Source organism: Haemaphysalis longicornis, unplaced genomic scaffold, assembly GCF_048455015.1.
Source record: "Haemaphysalis longicornis isolate Haplotype H1 unplaced genomic scaffold, Haemaphysalis longicornis Haplotype H1 scaffold_4, whole genome shotgun sequence".
Lineage (NCBI taxonomy): Eukaryota > Metazoa > Arthropoda > Arachnida > Ixodida > Ixodidae > Haemaphysalis > Haemaphysalis longicornis.
In genome coordinates, this window is record NW_027526361.1 from 5,528,633 (window position 1) to 5,546,839 (window position 18,207).

At 54.0% G+C, this 18,207-nt stretch overlaps 2 protein-coding genes across 5 annotated transcripts in view; one reads left to right on the forward strand and one right to left on the reverse strand.

Moving 5' to 3' along the window:
• The window catches only part of Vang (Strabismus domain-containing protein Vang), a 172,481-nt gene that overhangs the window by 105,025 nt on the left and 49,249 nt on the right, over positions 1 to 18,207 (reverse strand). The window contains exon 2 of one of the 4 annotated variants that reach the window (XM_077705741.1): positions 15,946 to 16,065. The exons of the other annotated variants lie outside the window; for them this stretch is intronic. The gene's annotated coding sequence lies outside the window, so the exon portion shown is untranslated. The remainder of the gene's footprint in view (positions 1 to 15,945; positions 16,066 to 18,207) is intronic. 4 annotated transcript variants of the gene reach the window in all.
• Positions 1,576 to 3,296, forward strand: LOC144180261 (uncharacterized). Its single transcript, XM_077708638.1, has one exon. It carries the CDS (start codon positions 2,469 to 2,471, stop codon positions 3,279 to 3,281), a length of 813 nt encoding a protein of 270 aa, XP_077564764.1. The 5' UTR covers positions 1,576 to 2,468; the 3' UTR covers positions 3,282 to 3,296.

The window sequence follows — 18,207 nt, forward strand, 5'->3', positions numbered from 1 at the left end:
AGGGAGATCGGACATTCATATGACTACACAAGTACAAAAGAGCACGGTAGTACCTCCGCGCCTCTTTCACAACGCTACTGCGCATGCGCAAGGCCCTGGCGGAAGAGGCCGGAAACAGGCTGGCAGGGGTAGGCCAGGCCGGTCTGCTCCGCGGTGACTCCACTGCTGTCTGCGGCTGTAACTGAGCCCGTGTAGTGAAAACACGCGGCCGGGTTCAGCTCCCATCGAGAAAACAGAATGCAGTACGTTTTAGAAATGCAACTGTCGGGCAAACAATGACATGAAGGGTGAAATTTTTGTTTCTATCGACACACGCCAACCCCGAAACGAAAGTAAACAAATAGGAGCTGTCCGCCTCGGCACTATGCATGAACGCCCCATTCTGCGTCCCGTCGCAGTCACACCAGGCATTCACATCGCCGGGGACGCCAACCTGCTGGCGCGCCAAATCTAGAGATCGCTCCCCACGCACAAGCTCGGCTCCCCGACTGGAATAAGTTCCGGCAAAGTTACATCAATTCGGCCTCTATTCACGAACAAGGATACCACGCATGGGCACAAGGATTGGTTACACACCTTCGTTTGGTGGAAACTAAAATTCAGCTCTCGGAGGCAACGCCGGAGGTGGACAACCACCTTCTGCATACCTGGGAGGCGCGGCACAGCCTCTCCCGCAGATGGCGCCGCCAAAAACATAACAGAAAGCTTAAAATTCGTATCGCAGAGCTCACCCAGCGAGCGGCAGAGTACGCGGCCCAACTCGCCGACTCGAACTGGGTGGACCGCTGTAACACGGCGGCCAGACAAATGTCTAGCCGGAGCACGTGGCGCCTCTTCCGCGCCCTAATTGACCCGACTCAAACCCGCGCCGAGACACAAAAACATCTCCTACGAGCTATTCATAGCTTCGATGGAGATACCTCAAAATTAGCGTGCAAGCTACGCGACCAGTATCTTTGCACTCAGCAGGACCCCCGAGGGCCCGCGTACTCGTATGCGGGTTCCGAGAACGCGGAGCTGGATCAGCTGTTCCAGCTGCATGACCTGAAGGCGGCCCTAGCTAAAATGAAACGAGGAACGGCACCGGGCCGGGACAAGATAACTGTAAAACTGCTTGCCAATCTTCCCGACCCCGCCTATGAGACCCTCCTCGCTTTCATCAACTCGATCTGGCTTGGTGAGGCACCCCTCCCAATCGAATGGAAGACCGCCCTGGTAACTTTCATTCCGAAAGCCGGCAAAGCCATAAACACGGACAACCTCCGCCCCATCTCCCTCACGTCTTGTGCGGGAAAGCTGATGGAGACCATGGTGCGGGACAGGCTGTCTGTTTCTGGAAAACCAAAATGCATTCGCAGACACCATGTTCGGTTTCCGCCCACACCGGTCCGCGCAGGATGTTCTGCTTCAACTCGACCGAGAAATTCTCAACCCTGTCGAATACCCCCTCAACGATAAGGCAATACTCGCCTTAGACTTGAAGGGGGCTTTCGACAACGTCACACACGAAATTATCCTGCAACATCTATCCCAGACCGACTGTGGACATAATACCTTTCGGTATATCAAGCAATTTCTCTCGGATCGTCAATCTTTCATCCGAATACAAGACGAAGAACACGGCCCCTATCAACTGGGAACGAGAGGAACCCCACAGGGCGCGGTCCTCTCGCCGTTACTTTTCAATCTGGCTATGATGAAACTTCCGGCTCAGCTGGCGAAGGTCGAAGTCGTCCAGCATGCGCTGTACGCCGACGACATTACCATCTGGGCCAAACACGGATCGGTTGGAGACATTGAGGCGAACCTGCAGCAAGCGGCGGAAATTGTGGACGCCTACGCCCGCCGCTGCGGCCTTCAATGCTCCCCGTCCAAATCCGCATTTGTGCACATTCGCCCGTCGCCTAAGTGCACCACCACAATGGAACTCTCCCTGGCCAGCGGCCCGATACCCGAACACGATGAGATTAGAGTACTTGGCCTCTTTATCCACAAACATCGACGGGTAGATACAACAATAGCCAAACTGCGTAAGGTGGGGGACCAGGTGGGCCGGATGGTCCGCCGGGTTTCCAACCAACGCGGGGGATTACGGTGCAAAGATGCCTTGCGGCTGGCGCATGCATTCGTGATCAGTCGAGTCCTCTACTCGACTCCTTACCTCCATCTGCGCAAGTTTGACGAGAACGCCCTCGAAGTGATTCTCAGAAAGATGTACAAGCGTGCCCTCGACCTCCCGATAAACAGGTCAAACCAGCGCCTCATGGGCCTGGGGATGGTAAACACTTTCGCGGAGCTCCGGGAGGCACACTTGACTAATCAATATACAAGACTTTCAAAGACGCCGTCGGGACGTACGCCGCCTATTAGCCCGACTACACATCCACCACACAACACTAACGGAAGAGCGCGTACGCATCCCCGAAGTCTGGAGATACGCCCTGCACGTGCGCCATCTTCCGGCCAACATGACACGTGACGACCACAGTGGCAGGCGCCTGGCGCGGGCGGAGGCACTGACCCGCCACTATGGGAACAAGCACGGAATCTTTTACGTGGACGCCTCCGGCCCTCACCATGGGGGGTGGTACACGGCCGCAGTCGTCCACCAAAACGTCGCGGTAAATGCCCTAACATTCAGAGCTCAACACATAACACATGCGGAGGAAGTCGCCATCGCGCTAGCAGCCGCAGACCAGGAGTCGCGAGTCATCATCACCGATTCGAGAGGGGCCTGCAGAAACATTGAACAGGGGTACATTCCTCACTTTGCGTATCGTATCCTTCAAAATAGCGACTATCTCGGGGCCCCCGCGTCTCGAACCATCGTATGGGCTCCTGCTCACATGGGCCTCGAAGGCAACGAAACGGCAGACGCCGCAGCCCGCGCGCTCACTCTCCGGGCAACGTCTTCAGACCCTTCCGAAATGGATCCCGAACCCAAACCGGCCCTCACTTTTCGAGAAATTACTGAATTATACCTATTCGGCCACGCAATTTATCCTAAGCCCTGTAAGGGCCTTACAAAGGCAGAGGAACGCACCCTCCTCCGTCTTTACACCAAAACACTGCTGTGCCCGGCAGTTTTAAAACACTTTGATCCTGCCTATACAGGACAATGCCCGTACTGTGCGGAGAAGTCTTCGGACATCTTCCACATGGTGTGGGCATGCCAATCAACTCCGAACCTCGCCCCAAAACCCAACCCCACCCGGGAGGACTGGGAGGCAGCCCTACTCGGCTGCTCCGACTTATATGCTGTATTCGGGAGGTCGCTCTGATACTCCGACTCGGAGTACGCCGATGCGCCGCTTCCCCCAATCCGAGCAAGAGTCACCGCTCCCCAACCGAACGCGTACCCGATCTTGGAGTAGCACCACAGAACAGGGCGCCGCGGCGCGGCCAAAGTCGCATGCAAAAGTCGCATGCTTGTTCAGATGTTTCCCTCGTTGAAAACGTACGTCTTCCAGCATAGCTATTCCTTTTGCAGCTTTTGGTTGGCAATACAATTCACGTGAAACAAATAAACAACCAGCAACGCAGCCCTGATTCCCCTTCCGCTGCAGTGGCAGCCCACTTGCACCCCTGCCATATCGCTTCTCGGCGGCGCCACCAGAGGCCGCCACAGCGCAATGAAAAAGGCGGATTTCGCTCGACGAGGTCTACCTCAACGTTACTAGAAGTTTATTCTAGTAACGTTGGTCTACCTTGCGTGGAAGAGAGAGAGAGGAGAGATACCGGACGGGAGGATGCGCCGTGCTCGTTCCCTTTCGTATCACACGGGCGTCACGGCACAGTAGCCGGCGGTTGCGACAGCGGAGCGCTCGAGCAACGCAGCTCCAATCGGGGGCCCCGAGGCGTTGACAAAGGCGCGATCTCGAGCCATTCTTGAGGCTCAGTCGTGCGAGGCGGCCGATTGGGCCGATGATGAATGAAGAAGCCGTCGACCAAGGAGAGCATCCTCCTCTCGCTTCCGCCTCCCGCGAAATCACTGCCGCGCACACTTCACGCCGCCGGAGCTTGCGCCGCGAACCGTTCCACGTCACTGCAGAGCGGACACCGCTCTTCCCTGTATTTATAATCCCAGCGCACGGACAATAGAAAAGCCGACGGCTCAGTCCTCCACTGTCACTGAACTTGGCCAGGTTCGTTCCCTCTTTGCCGGTAAGGTGGTGCGGATCGAGCACTGCATTACTCAGCACGAACCGATTTAGTGTTCGTGTCACCGTGGGCAAAGCTTGCTACTGCGGTAAGCAGGCCTCGAAACGCTAAAGGAGACCGGCACGAAAGCCGCTCTAATTTCCCACCTAACACGGGCAATAAGGAGGGGAGGTAGAGCGGCGGAAGACCAGAGCGGGAACAATAATGAGGAGGAAAGGCCGCTTTTCTTTTTTTCATCAGAATGCCATCTACGTCTGGTCCTGAGCGAACTCGGGCCGTTCGTACGTTAGGGCATCCCTGTTTATGAGCGGTTCCATGATCCGCTTTTAACACGACAGTGTTTTATTCCCGGATACACGAATATTTCGCTGACGTCATATCCGTCACGGAAAAGACGCCAGTACAACGAGGCACGCGGCCTGTAAAAGGTGCACCCCTGCACACAGGGTCTTCTTGCGGGGAAGCAACCTTTAGTACTAAAGAGTACGTTATACTTAGGGTTGTTCGTTTTCGGGTTTTATATTTTAACACGAAAGTGGTTTATGCCGCGATACCCCAAGATTTCACTCACATCATATCCTTCACGGAAATGGCGCCAGTACACCTTTGCCAAAGCGACCCACCAGTAGGACGTCGCTCACCAAGCACACCCACAAGACAGCCGCCGACCCGCAAATCATGCTCAGGTGCAGATTTCGCTACACATTTCAATTTCGTGTTTTACTGATTTCTATGACAGAGGAATCGACCACAGTTCTTTTTTTTTTTTTCAAAAGGGATCATTCGCCCCCAATCTTCGTGCAGATTTGAACTACACTTAAAACCCATGCGCTTAGTTTGTGGTCACTGCCAGGTCGGGTACTCCAGATCATGTTCCGATCGAGTTGGAGAACGAGGGACAACAAAAAAAGCCGATAGGACGAGTCGCCGCTAGAAATGAGAGTGAAAGCTAGGCAGCTGCTAAGGCAGCGCTGCTCGGATTTGGCGACCCGTCAACTCTCGAAAGATGTCCACGAGCCCAGAAATAAACGCGGTCAGTAAAAGCTACGACCGAATCTTAATTCCGATCTAGCTGTGATTATACCCGAGATTGCACGAGTGCGCCGCTCTTTGGGAGACGCGAGGCGACTATCTCTCCTAATGTCCCTCCCGACGATAGCCGCTTGCAGTGGCACACACGAAGTCGTCGACGAGACTGCATGGTTGCCGATGCTCGCCACACCCGCAGCTCCGGCACCAAACGGCCGTTGGTATGCGAGGACGCGCTCTCTGCCGGAACCTTGCCGAGCGTTGCCCCCGCCGCGAATGCTTCACGGCAACCCTTATCGCTGGCACGTTTTTGTCGCGGGTAAGGCACGTATCGGCCCCAGGCACCAAACGATAACTTCGTGGATCGACAACAGGATCTACTCAAAACACGCGAAACTGCGGTTTTCGGAGCTGTCATTGTTGCTTCATGCCTCGTACTAGACTATGATGGCTTATGGGACCAAGGGCCGTATTCTGCGTCCCTCCTGCGCTCCATTTGCGCCCTCCACTCGGCTGAGGGGGATGATTCGGCGATGCACGGGGAAATCGATTTCAAAGGACTCGGAATGCCAGGGCAAGTCTCAACACTTTGCTGATGGATGCCCAGTGTGGCCCCGGTAAACTGCTGCAACCGAAAAAAAGAAAGAGACCTTGATAGACCCCCAGGTTTCGATTAGAGGGCCTTCAGTTCGCAAAGCAAGTGCATTGCCGGCTGTGATGTTTTTTGTTTTGTTTTTTCTCGAGAGAGGGGATGCGGGGGGCTAATATGCGCCGAAGCGACACCTGGCCTACATAAGGCGCGACGTAGTGGAGGGCTCCGGATTACTTCAAACCGCACGGGGATATTAACCGTGCGCCGAACATTGTCGCACTCCCGCTGGTCGGGTTGGGGACACCAACCCCGTTGGTCACGGGGAACAGCCCCAGTACGCCTTCAGCATCAGTATCAGCCCCGCGGCACGAAGGCAGCGAAGTAGACTATAAATGGCGTGGGGGAGAGAGACGAGGACGAGTAAACTGTGACACGAGTGCTGAAGATTGGACAAAAAACAAAGCACTGAAGTGTACGAATGCACTGAGGAGCCGCTGAAGCAACCATTGTGGTGGGTGTTTGAGCTTAAACGGGAGTAAGACGTGCTCCCGTTAAAAAGAATACCCATAAATCCGCATCTGTAGGCGACGGCGCAGTGACCGCCCAGCTTTCAGGGTTCCCAAGCGCACGTGCGAGCTCACCGTGCGACTTATCGTCGAACCGAACAACATGCACGGAATGCACGCCGTGGAACAATGAAGCGCTTCGGTGGCGTGCGCACAAAAGCAGCCGACCTCCCACGGTTGGACAAATTTACGCCGAGGTGGCAGAGTGGAGAAAGGGAGCCACGATGGACGGCCGAGCTGCCGCGTGCTGAGCTGGGCCACCTACGCCCCCGGCCGCTCAGGCGTCGGCCGGCTCCTGTTCTGCTTGGTTTGTTCGCCGCCGTTTCCAGTTGCAACCCTTGGCCGGGATATTTTATCAACGCTCCTCCTCCTCTCTTCCACACAGGCTGCGCAGGAGGGGGAGCGAAAGCCGAGACGCGCGCGTGCTCGCGCAGTCCGCACAAGGGCAAGCGGGCGAACGCGCCCCCTCCCCCCTCTTACGGGGCCACGCGGCAACGCCCCGGCCATGCAGGGGCCGTAAATATACACGCCGGATGCGAGCGCCGGCCGCATATGTGCTCCCAAGCTGGGATGCCCCTGTCCCGCAGCAGGAGAACGTTGGCTGTGGTTCACGCGTGACGGCGGAAAACGTTGAGCGCGGTGCCCGAGGGTGCGACAGAAAGAAAGAAGGGTCGGACAATAATTTAAAACCTACTCTGCCCCCCCCTCTCTCTGTCTTCCTAGTATGTGTGTGTGAGACGAAGACGGGCAGCAGGGAGTATGTAGGCTTCCATGTCCGACGAGCCCAGACGAAAGTAAAGTCTGCCTTTTCCTTTTCACTCGTTTTGCCACCGTGAAGTTATGGCGCTTGAATAATGAATTCCGGCGCAAGGGTATTCGTGCGCATTTCATTTACCGCGGTACAGAGCGCTCGCGGCATCAGTCGAATCCGCCTAGCGAGCTCGTAAATGTACCCGGTCCCGGAAGTACGCGCGCCGACCCACGGGAAACCTCCTCTAGACCACGGAGAAAGGCTTTTTCCTCGGTGTTCCGAAGCCTTTTGAAAAGGCTCCGCTGTGGAGGCGATGAACGTAGGGCGAACCTCTTTTCATCCCTATTTTTTTTTCTGTGTACGCACTGTTGTGAACGCCCGTAAAAAAGTAAAAAAAAAAGGAGAAAATAATTCCTTTAAATCGAAAACACGAACACTACAACTGATTGTTAAAGAAGTCAGAATTTGTTTCGAGAGAGAGAGAGAGAGAGAGAGAGAGAGAGAGAGAGAGAGAGAGAGAGAGAGAGCACGCAACCAGCAACTACGACAACGAACTGACCTGAAATCATCGCGACGTCACACGGCTGGCGTCACGCAACAAAGCGACAATCTGGCTCGTGGCGTACGCGTGCCCTCCAACTGTCCGTTCCCGGAGTAATTCAAATAGTCCTGCCATGCCGTCAATCATAGCACGCCGTAGATACGAAGTGCGATAACGGCAGCACGTGTTATCGGTTAGCCGCTCGCACTCGCCGCATGTACACAGGCCTAATTTTCCATTAGCGCAGCAGCCCACCTCGCGGGTGCACAACACCCAACCAAGCTCCCGCCGCTGCGCAGCGTGCCCCGGCACACGTACCACCACCCATACAAGCGAGCGACGGCAGCTACGCGAGCGGGCCTTTCTAGCAGCGTGGAACACTTTGGCGCGGCACGATCATATCTGGCGCATCATCCATCTTGAGAGACCAAACAGACCACGGCCGGCGTCGTCACCGGGTCGCGAGCGACGCAGCCAAACTTTTCGCCTTCGCGCCATGAGCGCTCGCCGAGACGACCGAGGGCGAGAGAAGAAACGGAGGAGGCGGTGGGGCGCGCCAAACGGGGTCAACGTCAGATTAAGAGTGCCGCCGCTTGGAGGGGACGCCAAGAAGCCGGCCGAGCGGCCGCCAAGCTCCGCGGGCGACGGGGAGGGGGCAGGAGCATCGGCGACGATTTCGGCGAGGGGAGGCTATCGCCGGCCACGTGCGGCCAATACCGCTGAAGAGCGTTGGCCGTGCGGGGTCTCGAAACGCAGCGGTATTTCGTCACGCGGCCGAAGAGCGCTGACCAGCACACACCCCGCCATAACCTAGGAACAGGAAACCGACGTCGTTATAAGCGGAACTTCGTTAAAAGCAGGAATGATTTATTCTCCCTGCACTGCATCTGGGGCCATCAGAAATTTCAACTAAAGCGATGTTCCGAATAAGGGGATTCCGTTGAAACGATGATTTACTGTATCTTGTTGGGTCAGACAGCCGGGAGCACCGGGGATAAACTTTCCATAGTTTATACGCGCATCGCATCTTGTCAAGTCGTGGCCAGATGGAATCCGCACTGCCCTCTCATCATGTTGCTACCTGATTCTACAGGATGCGCTTCGTTAGTTCTCACAGCCTATAAGTTTCGTTTGATTGATTGATTAATTGATCGATCGATCGATTGATTGATTGATTGATTGATTGATTGATTGATTGATTGATTGATTGATTGATCACATGGTTTAACGCACCGACGCAACGCAGGCGATGAGGCGCGCCGTAGTGGAGGGCTCCGGATTAATTTTGACCACCTGGGAATCTTTAACGTGCCCGCCGAAATCTCGTACACACGGGCGCTTTCGCTTTTCGCCTCCATCAGAAAAGCGGCCGCCGCGGCCGGGAATCGAACCCGCGACCTCGTGCTCAGCAGCACAACGCCTTAGCCACTGAGCCACCGCGGCGGGTACCACCTGCAAAGTGGCACACGAACATTCTAGTTTCCACTTAGCAGCAGCAGCACAAACCAACAGCTCGTAAATATGGTATCAGGGTTAGCAGCCCCCAGTAAGGTCGATTGTCCGAATAAACCCAGACGAACGTGGTGGCGCTTTGCTCGTCGAGCGAAACCTGCCGAGTGCAGAGAAAATGTTGCGCGACACAAGCACCACCTTTGGTCAGCGTAATATCCTTCCCACCTTGGAGTAATTATTCAAGTCAGCAGTCGAACGCTACTGTGCCAAGCAGCAAGAAGGAAAATCACATCAGGAGTCTCGCGGCAAGGCTGCTTCAAGAAAGTGCGCCGTGGGAGATCGGCCGCGAACTGCAGGCGTTGAACGGATGGTCAGGTCGGCTTCAGCGAGCGACTGGACGTCCCGAGAAGCACGTGGATGCCAAGGGGCACATTCACTCCGCCGTCAAGGCACCGCGACGACCGCTTCTCTTGACCCTCTCCTGTCGTGCGTTATGCGCACCTTTCCTTATCCATTCATTTCTCTATTTACCGCGGGAGGGAAAAAAAGAAAAGCGTATACGGCGCGACGCGCTGAGAACGACGATAGGGTAGGCGGCCGCCGACAGTCAACAATGGCCACAGGGCTATAAATGAAAACAAAGGCGACCCGACGGGAATATAAAGAGAGAAAAGGAGGGGCGACCGACGTAAGGCAAATAAGACAAGAAAAAAAAAAACGGCCCCTTTCTCGGGGGACACCGTGTGACCGCGACAGGGGCCTGTACACAGCTCAGAATACGGGCCTTTCCTGCCTCATTGTACGCTCAAGAGCGGCTGTTATCCTTGGACCTTAGAGCACATACCGCCGCCTGGCCATTATTATATTTAGCCAACGATGCACGCCTCGCGATGCGGACGACCCTCGGACGATCGCCCGAACAGGCCTTTCGGCTCTTGTTCTTGCATTTCTCTCTCCGCCGACCAGTTTGGCCACCGGCCACTGTTCTCGGTTTTATTCAAAACAACAACGACTCCCGTTTTCAGATTATTCGTGCGCTGTAAGAGAGGCTCGCATGTCCACGGCGATTGCCGAACGGTTTACGCGGCCGAACCGCTTTTCTTTCTTTTTAGTAGCGGACTGAGCCGACTTCGCGCAGACATTTTACGCAGCAGGAATTATGTTCGCGGACCGAGAGGCTTGCACCAGGCATGCTTTCTTTGCGCGCGCCACCGTAATTGGCAGTCGCCCGGTTAACGGAAGGTGCACGCATACGCAAGCGGCACTAAACATTTATCACCGGGAGGGCAGCGGACACAGCACGCGGTTCGAACTGCAGAATCAGGGAGCGCGATTAGGAGGCGGTTGTAAAGGGAAGCGACGCCCCTCGAAGAGGCTGTAAACTCGGCCGTTCCACGCCATCCCTCGTTCGTGCATGCCCAATCGCACGAGGTCCTGGCGACGAGGCGACCTGCGCCTGCGTTTAAGCGAGCAGCTCGGTGCGTATTATTAACCTGGCCGCCCTGTGTGCGTTGATATCCCCTCTCCCGCACAAGCTTCAGACTCAGGGCCCTCAGCATGGCTCGGCTACTAAGACTTGATAAGCGCTTTCCCGCCTGCGTGTCCGTCCGCATACGTTCCAGTGTTATAATTCAGTTTATAGCGAAACGAAGCGTCCCTCAAGTCAAAGGGCATACCCGTATACAGAAGCCCCGCGTATAGCGCTACGAGCACTTCATAGACACACGGCTATAAAGGTTCGAAATGTCCACCTGCCTAGCTGGATGCTATTTTGTGTGTGGCATGCGAAAGTGGGCGATGAAACCATAGAGTCCATCGGAAAAGAGATGGCAGCGTCAGGAGCCGCAAAGGGGTTCCGCAAAGTGCAAAGGATTTGCTAATTTCGACTCGTCGGAATAGGAAGTACATATATGTGCCGAATGGCAGAAAGAAACTTGCCTTGGAAAAGGGGCACAATGAGCACCTAAGCATACCTAGTTTTTCGAGATTTTTGTTTTGTTCTTGGTGTTTCGACTACATACGTTTGCACTGGTCGGAAGCGGAAGTGGCGTGCGTGCTTGTCTATATAGCAGAGGGCAGGAAGTACTGCACGTGTGCGTTCGTGCGCAAACACGCGTTTCACGCTCTAAGACCTGCTTTCAGCCCCCCGACGAGGGGAACAGAATAATAATAATAATAATAATAATAATAATAATAATAATAATAATAATAATAATAATAATAATAATAATAATAAATAGCTCAAACAAAGCAAAATATCCTTACAGTGAATATGTGGTAATACTTGCCACGAAAGTTGAATAGTACGTGATACCATCCCTCGTACTGCGCCGAAAGAAAAAATAACAGCGCAAAGTTTTGATGAAACGATTCTACAGCGAAGCCACCATGCCATCAGTTCGATTTTGACCAGGAGAATAAACGAGACCCGTGCCCGCAGTGTTTCTCTTTCCCTTCCTTTCATCGTGATCACGCACACAAGCAGCCCAAAATAAAGCGTCGCTCGCGCCATCGCCGGACATTTCATGACCACTACGCAAAGTGGCCGTCCCCATTCGCCCTTCCACAAAACCGTCATCGGAGTGGAGTCATCAACCATGCTAACTACTGAGGACGCGTTTACTGAAACACCGTACACGTGGATGATTACTTGTCCTGGTTAGTCCACGTAATTAGAGGCTACGCGTTTGCCTTCCACTGCGCGCGCGGCTTAATGAATGTTTTCGAACACTGTTGCCGCGGGCTTTCCTGCAATCGTCGACGCATCAAAAGCCTACTTTTCTTTGTCTTTCCTTAGTAGCTAGCAGAAGTAAAATACCCGAGGGCGCTTTTGAAACCCCAGCCCCCTGAGGGCGCAATCTAATTCGATTTGACAAATCACGCATATGGCGCCAGCCATTGGCAGTCCATATCGCCGCCATTGCAGGCACCGTCAACGCCGGCGCGAGAAAAAAAAATTTCACTTTAGCTATCATATTCACTGGTTGCCTGAGAACCACTGAAATTGCGCTTCTTTTTTTTTTTTTTTTTTTAATGTTCTACAAAAGCGCGCGCGTCGAGTCCATCAGCACTCGTCAAGTCGGTGCGACGCTCGCAATGACAGGGCCTTGTTACCCAACGGGGCGTTGCTCCCTCGTACGTGCGGGCCTCACGACCACCGCGCATGCGCAGAACCGGTTTACCCCCGGCATGCTTACAACCGCCGCTGCGAGGAGTAGCTGACCTGCGGGTTAACCCGAAACCATTTTTCAAAAATCAATTCCGCACTTTAGCGAACACCAACGACGCGGAACACACATGCACACGCTACGAGTGATGCATATGCCGCCGCCGGCCGCCGACACAAATGAGTCTGACCTGAGAAGACGGGCGGTTCCTGTTTACGGGACTCGCACCTCTCGCCTTTCCCTGCACCGAGGGCGTCCAACGTGTTTAGTTTTCTTCTTCTTTTCCCTGCCTTCATCTACCGGGACAGTGAATGTTTCCCATGTGCAGAGCATTTCGTTTCGCGCACATCCAGTGCTCAGTAGCCGAGCAGTTGGCATTCTTCTCGTCCCTCTGCAGGTGCTATTAACTACCACCGCGGATGCCGGCCTGCTCGGAAGCGGAGCAGGCGGCGATAATGGCCAACTGGCCTTTCCGCCCTATATGCACCCCCAGTGACGCGGATGGGCAATGTTAGTTAAGGAAGGTGCAATGACCGCAGGCCGCCGATGAAATGCTCCCATTACTGTAGCTCGTGACTATGACGTCACCGTCATGCCCGCTCGGTGTTCCTTTATTAGCTGCTCATTTGTTCTCCTTTTAGAGACGATAGTGTTTCTTGCGAAAACTCTGATCTGCATGTCACCCGACGGGGCCCGGACGGGGTCTTAAAGAGGGCGGGTGAAAGAACACGAGGAGTGTGCGCTCCTATAGCTCCTAAAACTGCTGCCATGGCTCGCACATGTCCCCGCCACAATTCAGTGAAAAGGAACCTTTCAGACAATTTGAAGTGAAACAGATATATAACCCAAAGTACCAGCGTCCTTCGAATGGAGCGTGTGCATTGGCTTCTAAGTTATCAAAAAGGCGCCAAAATGTGTGTCATATACCAAGGAGAGGTAACGGCAAACATTAAAACAAAAGGTGCAGGCTCGAGTAGCGCCAAGCACGGCAGCAAAAAAGTTCCCAACAGATGGCGCGCGAGAGGTGCGAACTCGTGGAAATTGAATTGATTTGAGCCAACCTTTATGCATACACTACGGGGAAGCGAGAGGGAGGGGAGAGAAGAGAGAGCGTGTTACGTAGCAGCTAGGGGCAACATTTTCAACGAAGCATAATACGCGGTGATTTTTTATTCGTTTTTTCCCTCACAAATCACCATCATCATCCTGCCCATAAAAACTACACTCAGGGCGCAGCTGAAGCATCGTATACGCCATCTGCGTGAGCACTTCCTCGATGACAATCACTGTCCGCCACCAGAGCTGTCCGTGAACCACACGTCATCCACCCCCAACGAGGGAAATAAACCTGCGGATGCCCTCAGTAGACGCGTTCGCAAAACATCTTTCGCGCCAGCCCATACAACGCCCGACATAACGCGTGCACTTGTCAAGGTGACATCAACCTACATACACGCCCGCTTTGCCCGTGACCTCTCTTGCCTTCGCGTCATCATATAGCACCCCACTTGGCGCCCAACGTGGGTCCCGTTGTTGTCCCGGCCCCCGAACACGCTCGTGGCCTGGTTACGCTCTCCGTTTACTCCTTGTCCATCGTTTTTCCGTCCTTTGTTCTCGGCTGCTTATTACTCCCCGTGGCGGCGGCGTTGATTACTGCGGAGCAATTACAGCTCATTCATAACCCGGCGGCTGCCGAAGCCAAGAGCGGCGGCCCCTCGCCCGTGCCGCCTGCTGCGCTCGCGGAAAATGATGACAATCATGAAAGGCAAAAACAGTTGCGGCAGCCACGAGTCACCCACCAAACGAGTTGGCCGTGCAGCGGGTCCTCTGCCTATCGACAGCTGCGCGCAAGAGGAAGGGGAAGAAGACGGCCTCTACGCGACCGGAACGCGCCGCGGAGGGCCGTACACACGACGCCGTCTATTAACGAATACTCCCGCAATCCAGGTACACAACTGGAGGAGGAAAAATTAATTACGGCAGCGCGGCCGCTTGGGAGTCGCGAGGCTCGTGCTGTAATTAACAACGATCCCTCCTTAAATGAGGAATCTCCCTCCTTCCCACTCGCTCGCCTTAACGTCTGCCTGTGGCCAGAATAAAGAGGACTGAAACCGTAAGAAACGATGCATAAGATGAGAAACCGCGACACGGTGCGCACAGTACGGATATTCTTTTTTTTTTTATGAAGGCGAGATTATTAAGTTGCCCCCCGTGCAGAACGCCTGGCGATGAAAAAAAAAAAAAAAAACTTGCAGAGATATCTAAAAAAATACATTGTTGCATATACGGTTGCGGAGTTGTGCTATAATTTATGGTATAACATTCCTCTAAGCAGGCATGTCGCAGTCGTACGCCTCACTGGCGGCATAAGCTGCAGTACAGCTGCATCCACGCAAGCAAGCTGGCTCATAAGGAATAAAATCAGCAGATTCACTTGAGCCTGTTTTTTTTTTAAATTTTCTTGATCGGCTCCTCTTTATAGCGAAATTGCTGTGTATGAGCTAGTTTGAGGCGCAGGTGAAACACCCGTGGTGTCTCTTATCAAATGTCAAGTCGCACGGTCCGAAGAAAAAAAAATTATTTTCATTGATATTTTTTACGACGCTCAATTAAGACATACCCCCAATTTTGCGGGCCTGTATTTTCCATACGAACGATTCGGTAGCATTTCCGTAAGTATCCAGACTGCGAATTTTAGTTGATTTAGTCCCGTTCTTTGTAGTTCCCAGACGCCCAAGCGATTGAGAATGGTCTTTATAACTGTGCGTCAAGCAAGCCAAAACTTTTTGTTGAACCTGATTCGTAAACCCGCGCTGCACGAACGGTTCTTTGTGTATAAACATTACACATATTGCCGCTGTCTCCCACCATACAGCAGACATATGTGCTGAACTACAGCGAACTATATAACATCTCCTAGTTCACTACAGCGGAAATAAGCTCGGCATTTACACTTCCAAGCGGGGTTGGACCATGCATACGTTGCTTCTGAACATGCGCAACAAGCGCGCGCTCACCGGTTATAAACGACAGGCCCCGAGCAACCAAGGTCCACATAAGCACGTCGTCATGCGCATGCGCGGTGACACGACTACACCATTCTTATTTGATGTACACTGTCTCGCAAACAAGAAGGCGCAGCTTTACAGTCAAATCAAGAAGGGGAAGTCGCTTACGAGGCCACCGCTCCCGTACAGTCCTCAACCGCTCATGGAACATTTAGCCAATGCACGAGTACGTGTGAAAAGGGCACTGCAGCCGAAACTTAGATTTCCCTGCGACACTAATAAGCTTCGGGAGCCTAATTAAATCTCTCGTTTATAAAGGACCGCGACGCTGCCGATGCCCGTGCCTTTGAAGCCACCGCGCAAACTCCGCCCGACGAGGTGGCGGCTCACACCCTAAATGACTTCCCCGACGCCGCAGAATGAATTGCCAATTAAAAGGGCCGCTGGCCCCGAAAGATGGTCCGCACGCAACCGAAGGAACGCCGCAAGGAAGCGAGACGCACAAGAGAAAGAGCAGCACGACGAGGGCGCTGCTGCGTGGTAACCAACGGCCGAATGTGCTCAGCAAGCACCAAGAGGAGTGCTACGTGGGTGATGATAAACCACCACGGCGGCCGCCAGCCCTGGTTCCAACAGCGGTTCGCACGACCGGTAAAGGCCCGGCTCTCTCTATCTCACCGAGTCACGAGGTTCCGGAACGGACGGCGCAGAAGAGAATGAGCTTCCGTATTCGTGAATACGCCAGGCTTCCGCCTGCACTAGGCGCGCTCGTGCTCCTCGTCGTCCGCCGCACGGACCCTGCAGCGAGAAGAGCACGCCGTGGCGTTATTCGATTCTTGAGGCGCTCACGAGGAAAGGACGCGCTGCTGCGATAGCAGCACAAAAGAGCACAAGCCACCGCGCCAGAAGCCCGTTTACATCATGCATGACTCGTGGAGAGGGCGCGTATACGGGAAAAACAAGCGAGGCAAATCGTGACTCGCGTGCCGCCCCCCAGCATGTTAAGTGGTCGCGGGAGAAACGTAAAGCCGATTGTGGGATTACGGCAACGCATACCCACGGATTCGTTACACATGCGTAAGTGCGCGCCCTGTCTTGCCGGGACGGCAGAGGAAAGGAACGTCCCATGTGAGGCATGCCAATACGCATGGCTTCGACGAGTCATCAGCCCTTTCTGGCCGCACGAAACTCAGTACTACGTGCATTCTTTGTCGGCCCAGTTCTGTCGAAGCATTCCAGCATCGTGGAGTTGGAACTTCCACCGCACGTTCAAGGGCAGCTGAACTATGCTCCCGCGGCACTTCGGAACGTCCCCCAACTCTTCGTAATACGGCGGCTGCTCTCCGAGCGTGGATTCGTGAAGCTCCTGCATTGATCGAAAGGCACGTAGAGGACACGGCAAGGCCGCTTCAAGGCCACTTTAAGGCGTGCACCGGCCCCAAAAAATGTCCGTCCTTGGGCAGCAGGCCGATTCATAACATCTGTGGCGATATAACAGGTCGTGACGTCACATGGGAAGGGACTCTCGTCGATCAGTGATTCATGGCCGGATACGTTCCTTTTAGTTTTGACATCGCTTCTGCTAACGTCGCACGTTCGGTGACGTTAGTGTCGCGCAGTGAAGCAGAAAATACAGTGAAACGACCGAACTGTACAGCGAGTATGCACACCACAAAAGCTTAAGGTGCGGCAGCTGCAAACGGGCTGAGAAGACGAGGCAGTTGTGGATGCGGGGTATAGCACCGAACTCCGGACAGGAAGCAATTACGAGGCGCATGTCTGAGCGACTGCGTCGTGCACAAGGCGTCCGAGCTGGGCAGAGCAAATAAGGAACCACGAGATAGGAAGCAGCGTTGGCGTATTATTTAAAGAGCAACATCATCTAACCATTTATCTTAAAGCAAACAAAAGTTTCATAACAAGTTCACTTGTATCGGTAAACAACAACGCCGTGAATCCTAATCGGAATATACCACTCGCGGCAGCAGAAGTTATTCAATAACGTAGAAAAGGCCGAAACGTGAAAGTCTATAACGCCGCAGACATTTTTCTGCACTACAACTTGTGACATAGCAAATCATGAATGGCGTAACAGGATTAATGAAAAGAGCTAAGAAATCCGTAATCTCTCAGTTTGAAAAAAAAAAAAAAGTCACTCAGCATGTAGTGTCCGTTTAATAAGCTTCCGGTCCCTTCACCTCAACATCAGCTCAACACCTGATCGCCCGGACTCGCCGGGCTCAGGCAGCAGGGCTAGCTGGAATAGAAGCCTGAAATAAAGTTCGCTCGTTTTTCCTCCTCCTCCTCTCGGAACGCTCAGGAGGGACTAATACGTACGTCAACGGCAGCCGACAGGAAGACGACGCTGCGAGGAGAAAGGTAGAAAAGACGCCGAAGGAATGGAGTCACAAACGAGACCGCGGAGGCGACAATGTCATCCGCGTCGAGGCGGCAGCTACGAAGTGCAAAAGCAGTTTCGAAAAGAGAAGAGGGTGAAGGGGGCACACTCCAGGGAGGAGAATGTGTTGCGACACCTCTACTGCCACGCAGCTTGACACAAGGAGACAGGACGGGAAGTTAATTTAGGGGCCCCTGGCTGTCCAGGGAGATGACGCCACGTCAACAACGGCGGCGGGTGCTGATTGAAAACTCCTCTCGCCGGGCCCCCCACGACAAAGGCGCCGCCCGGTCCAGCTTACGGCGTTTGGGCGGACACGTGCGCCATCAGTCGCGATCGAGTCCTCCATGTGGAAGCAGTATCACCCATGTCATCAGGCACATATACGAAACGCTAGCGGCGAGCGTATACCGTAATCTGTACTCCGCCCACACGTCCGGGTGCGACAAGACTCAATTGTAACCAATGATTACGCGCCGCCTTTAATCCAAGCTTCTCTCAATATCATCGATGATGGTCACCGCATGTCGCTCGTATATAGG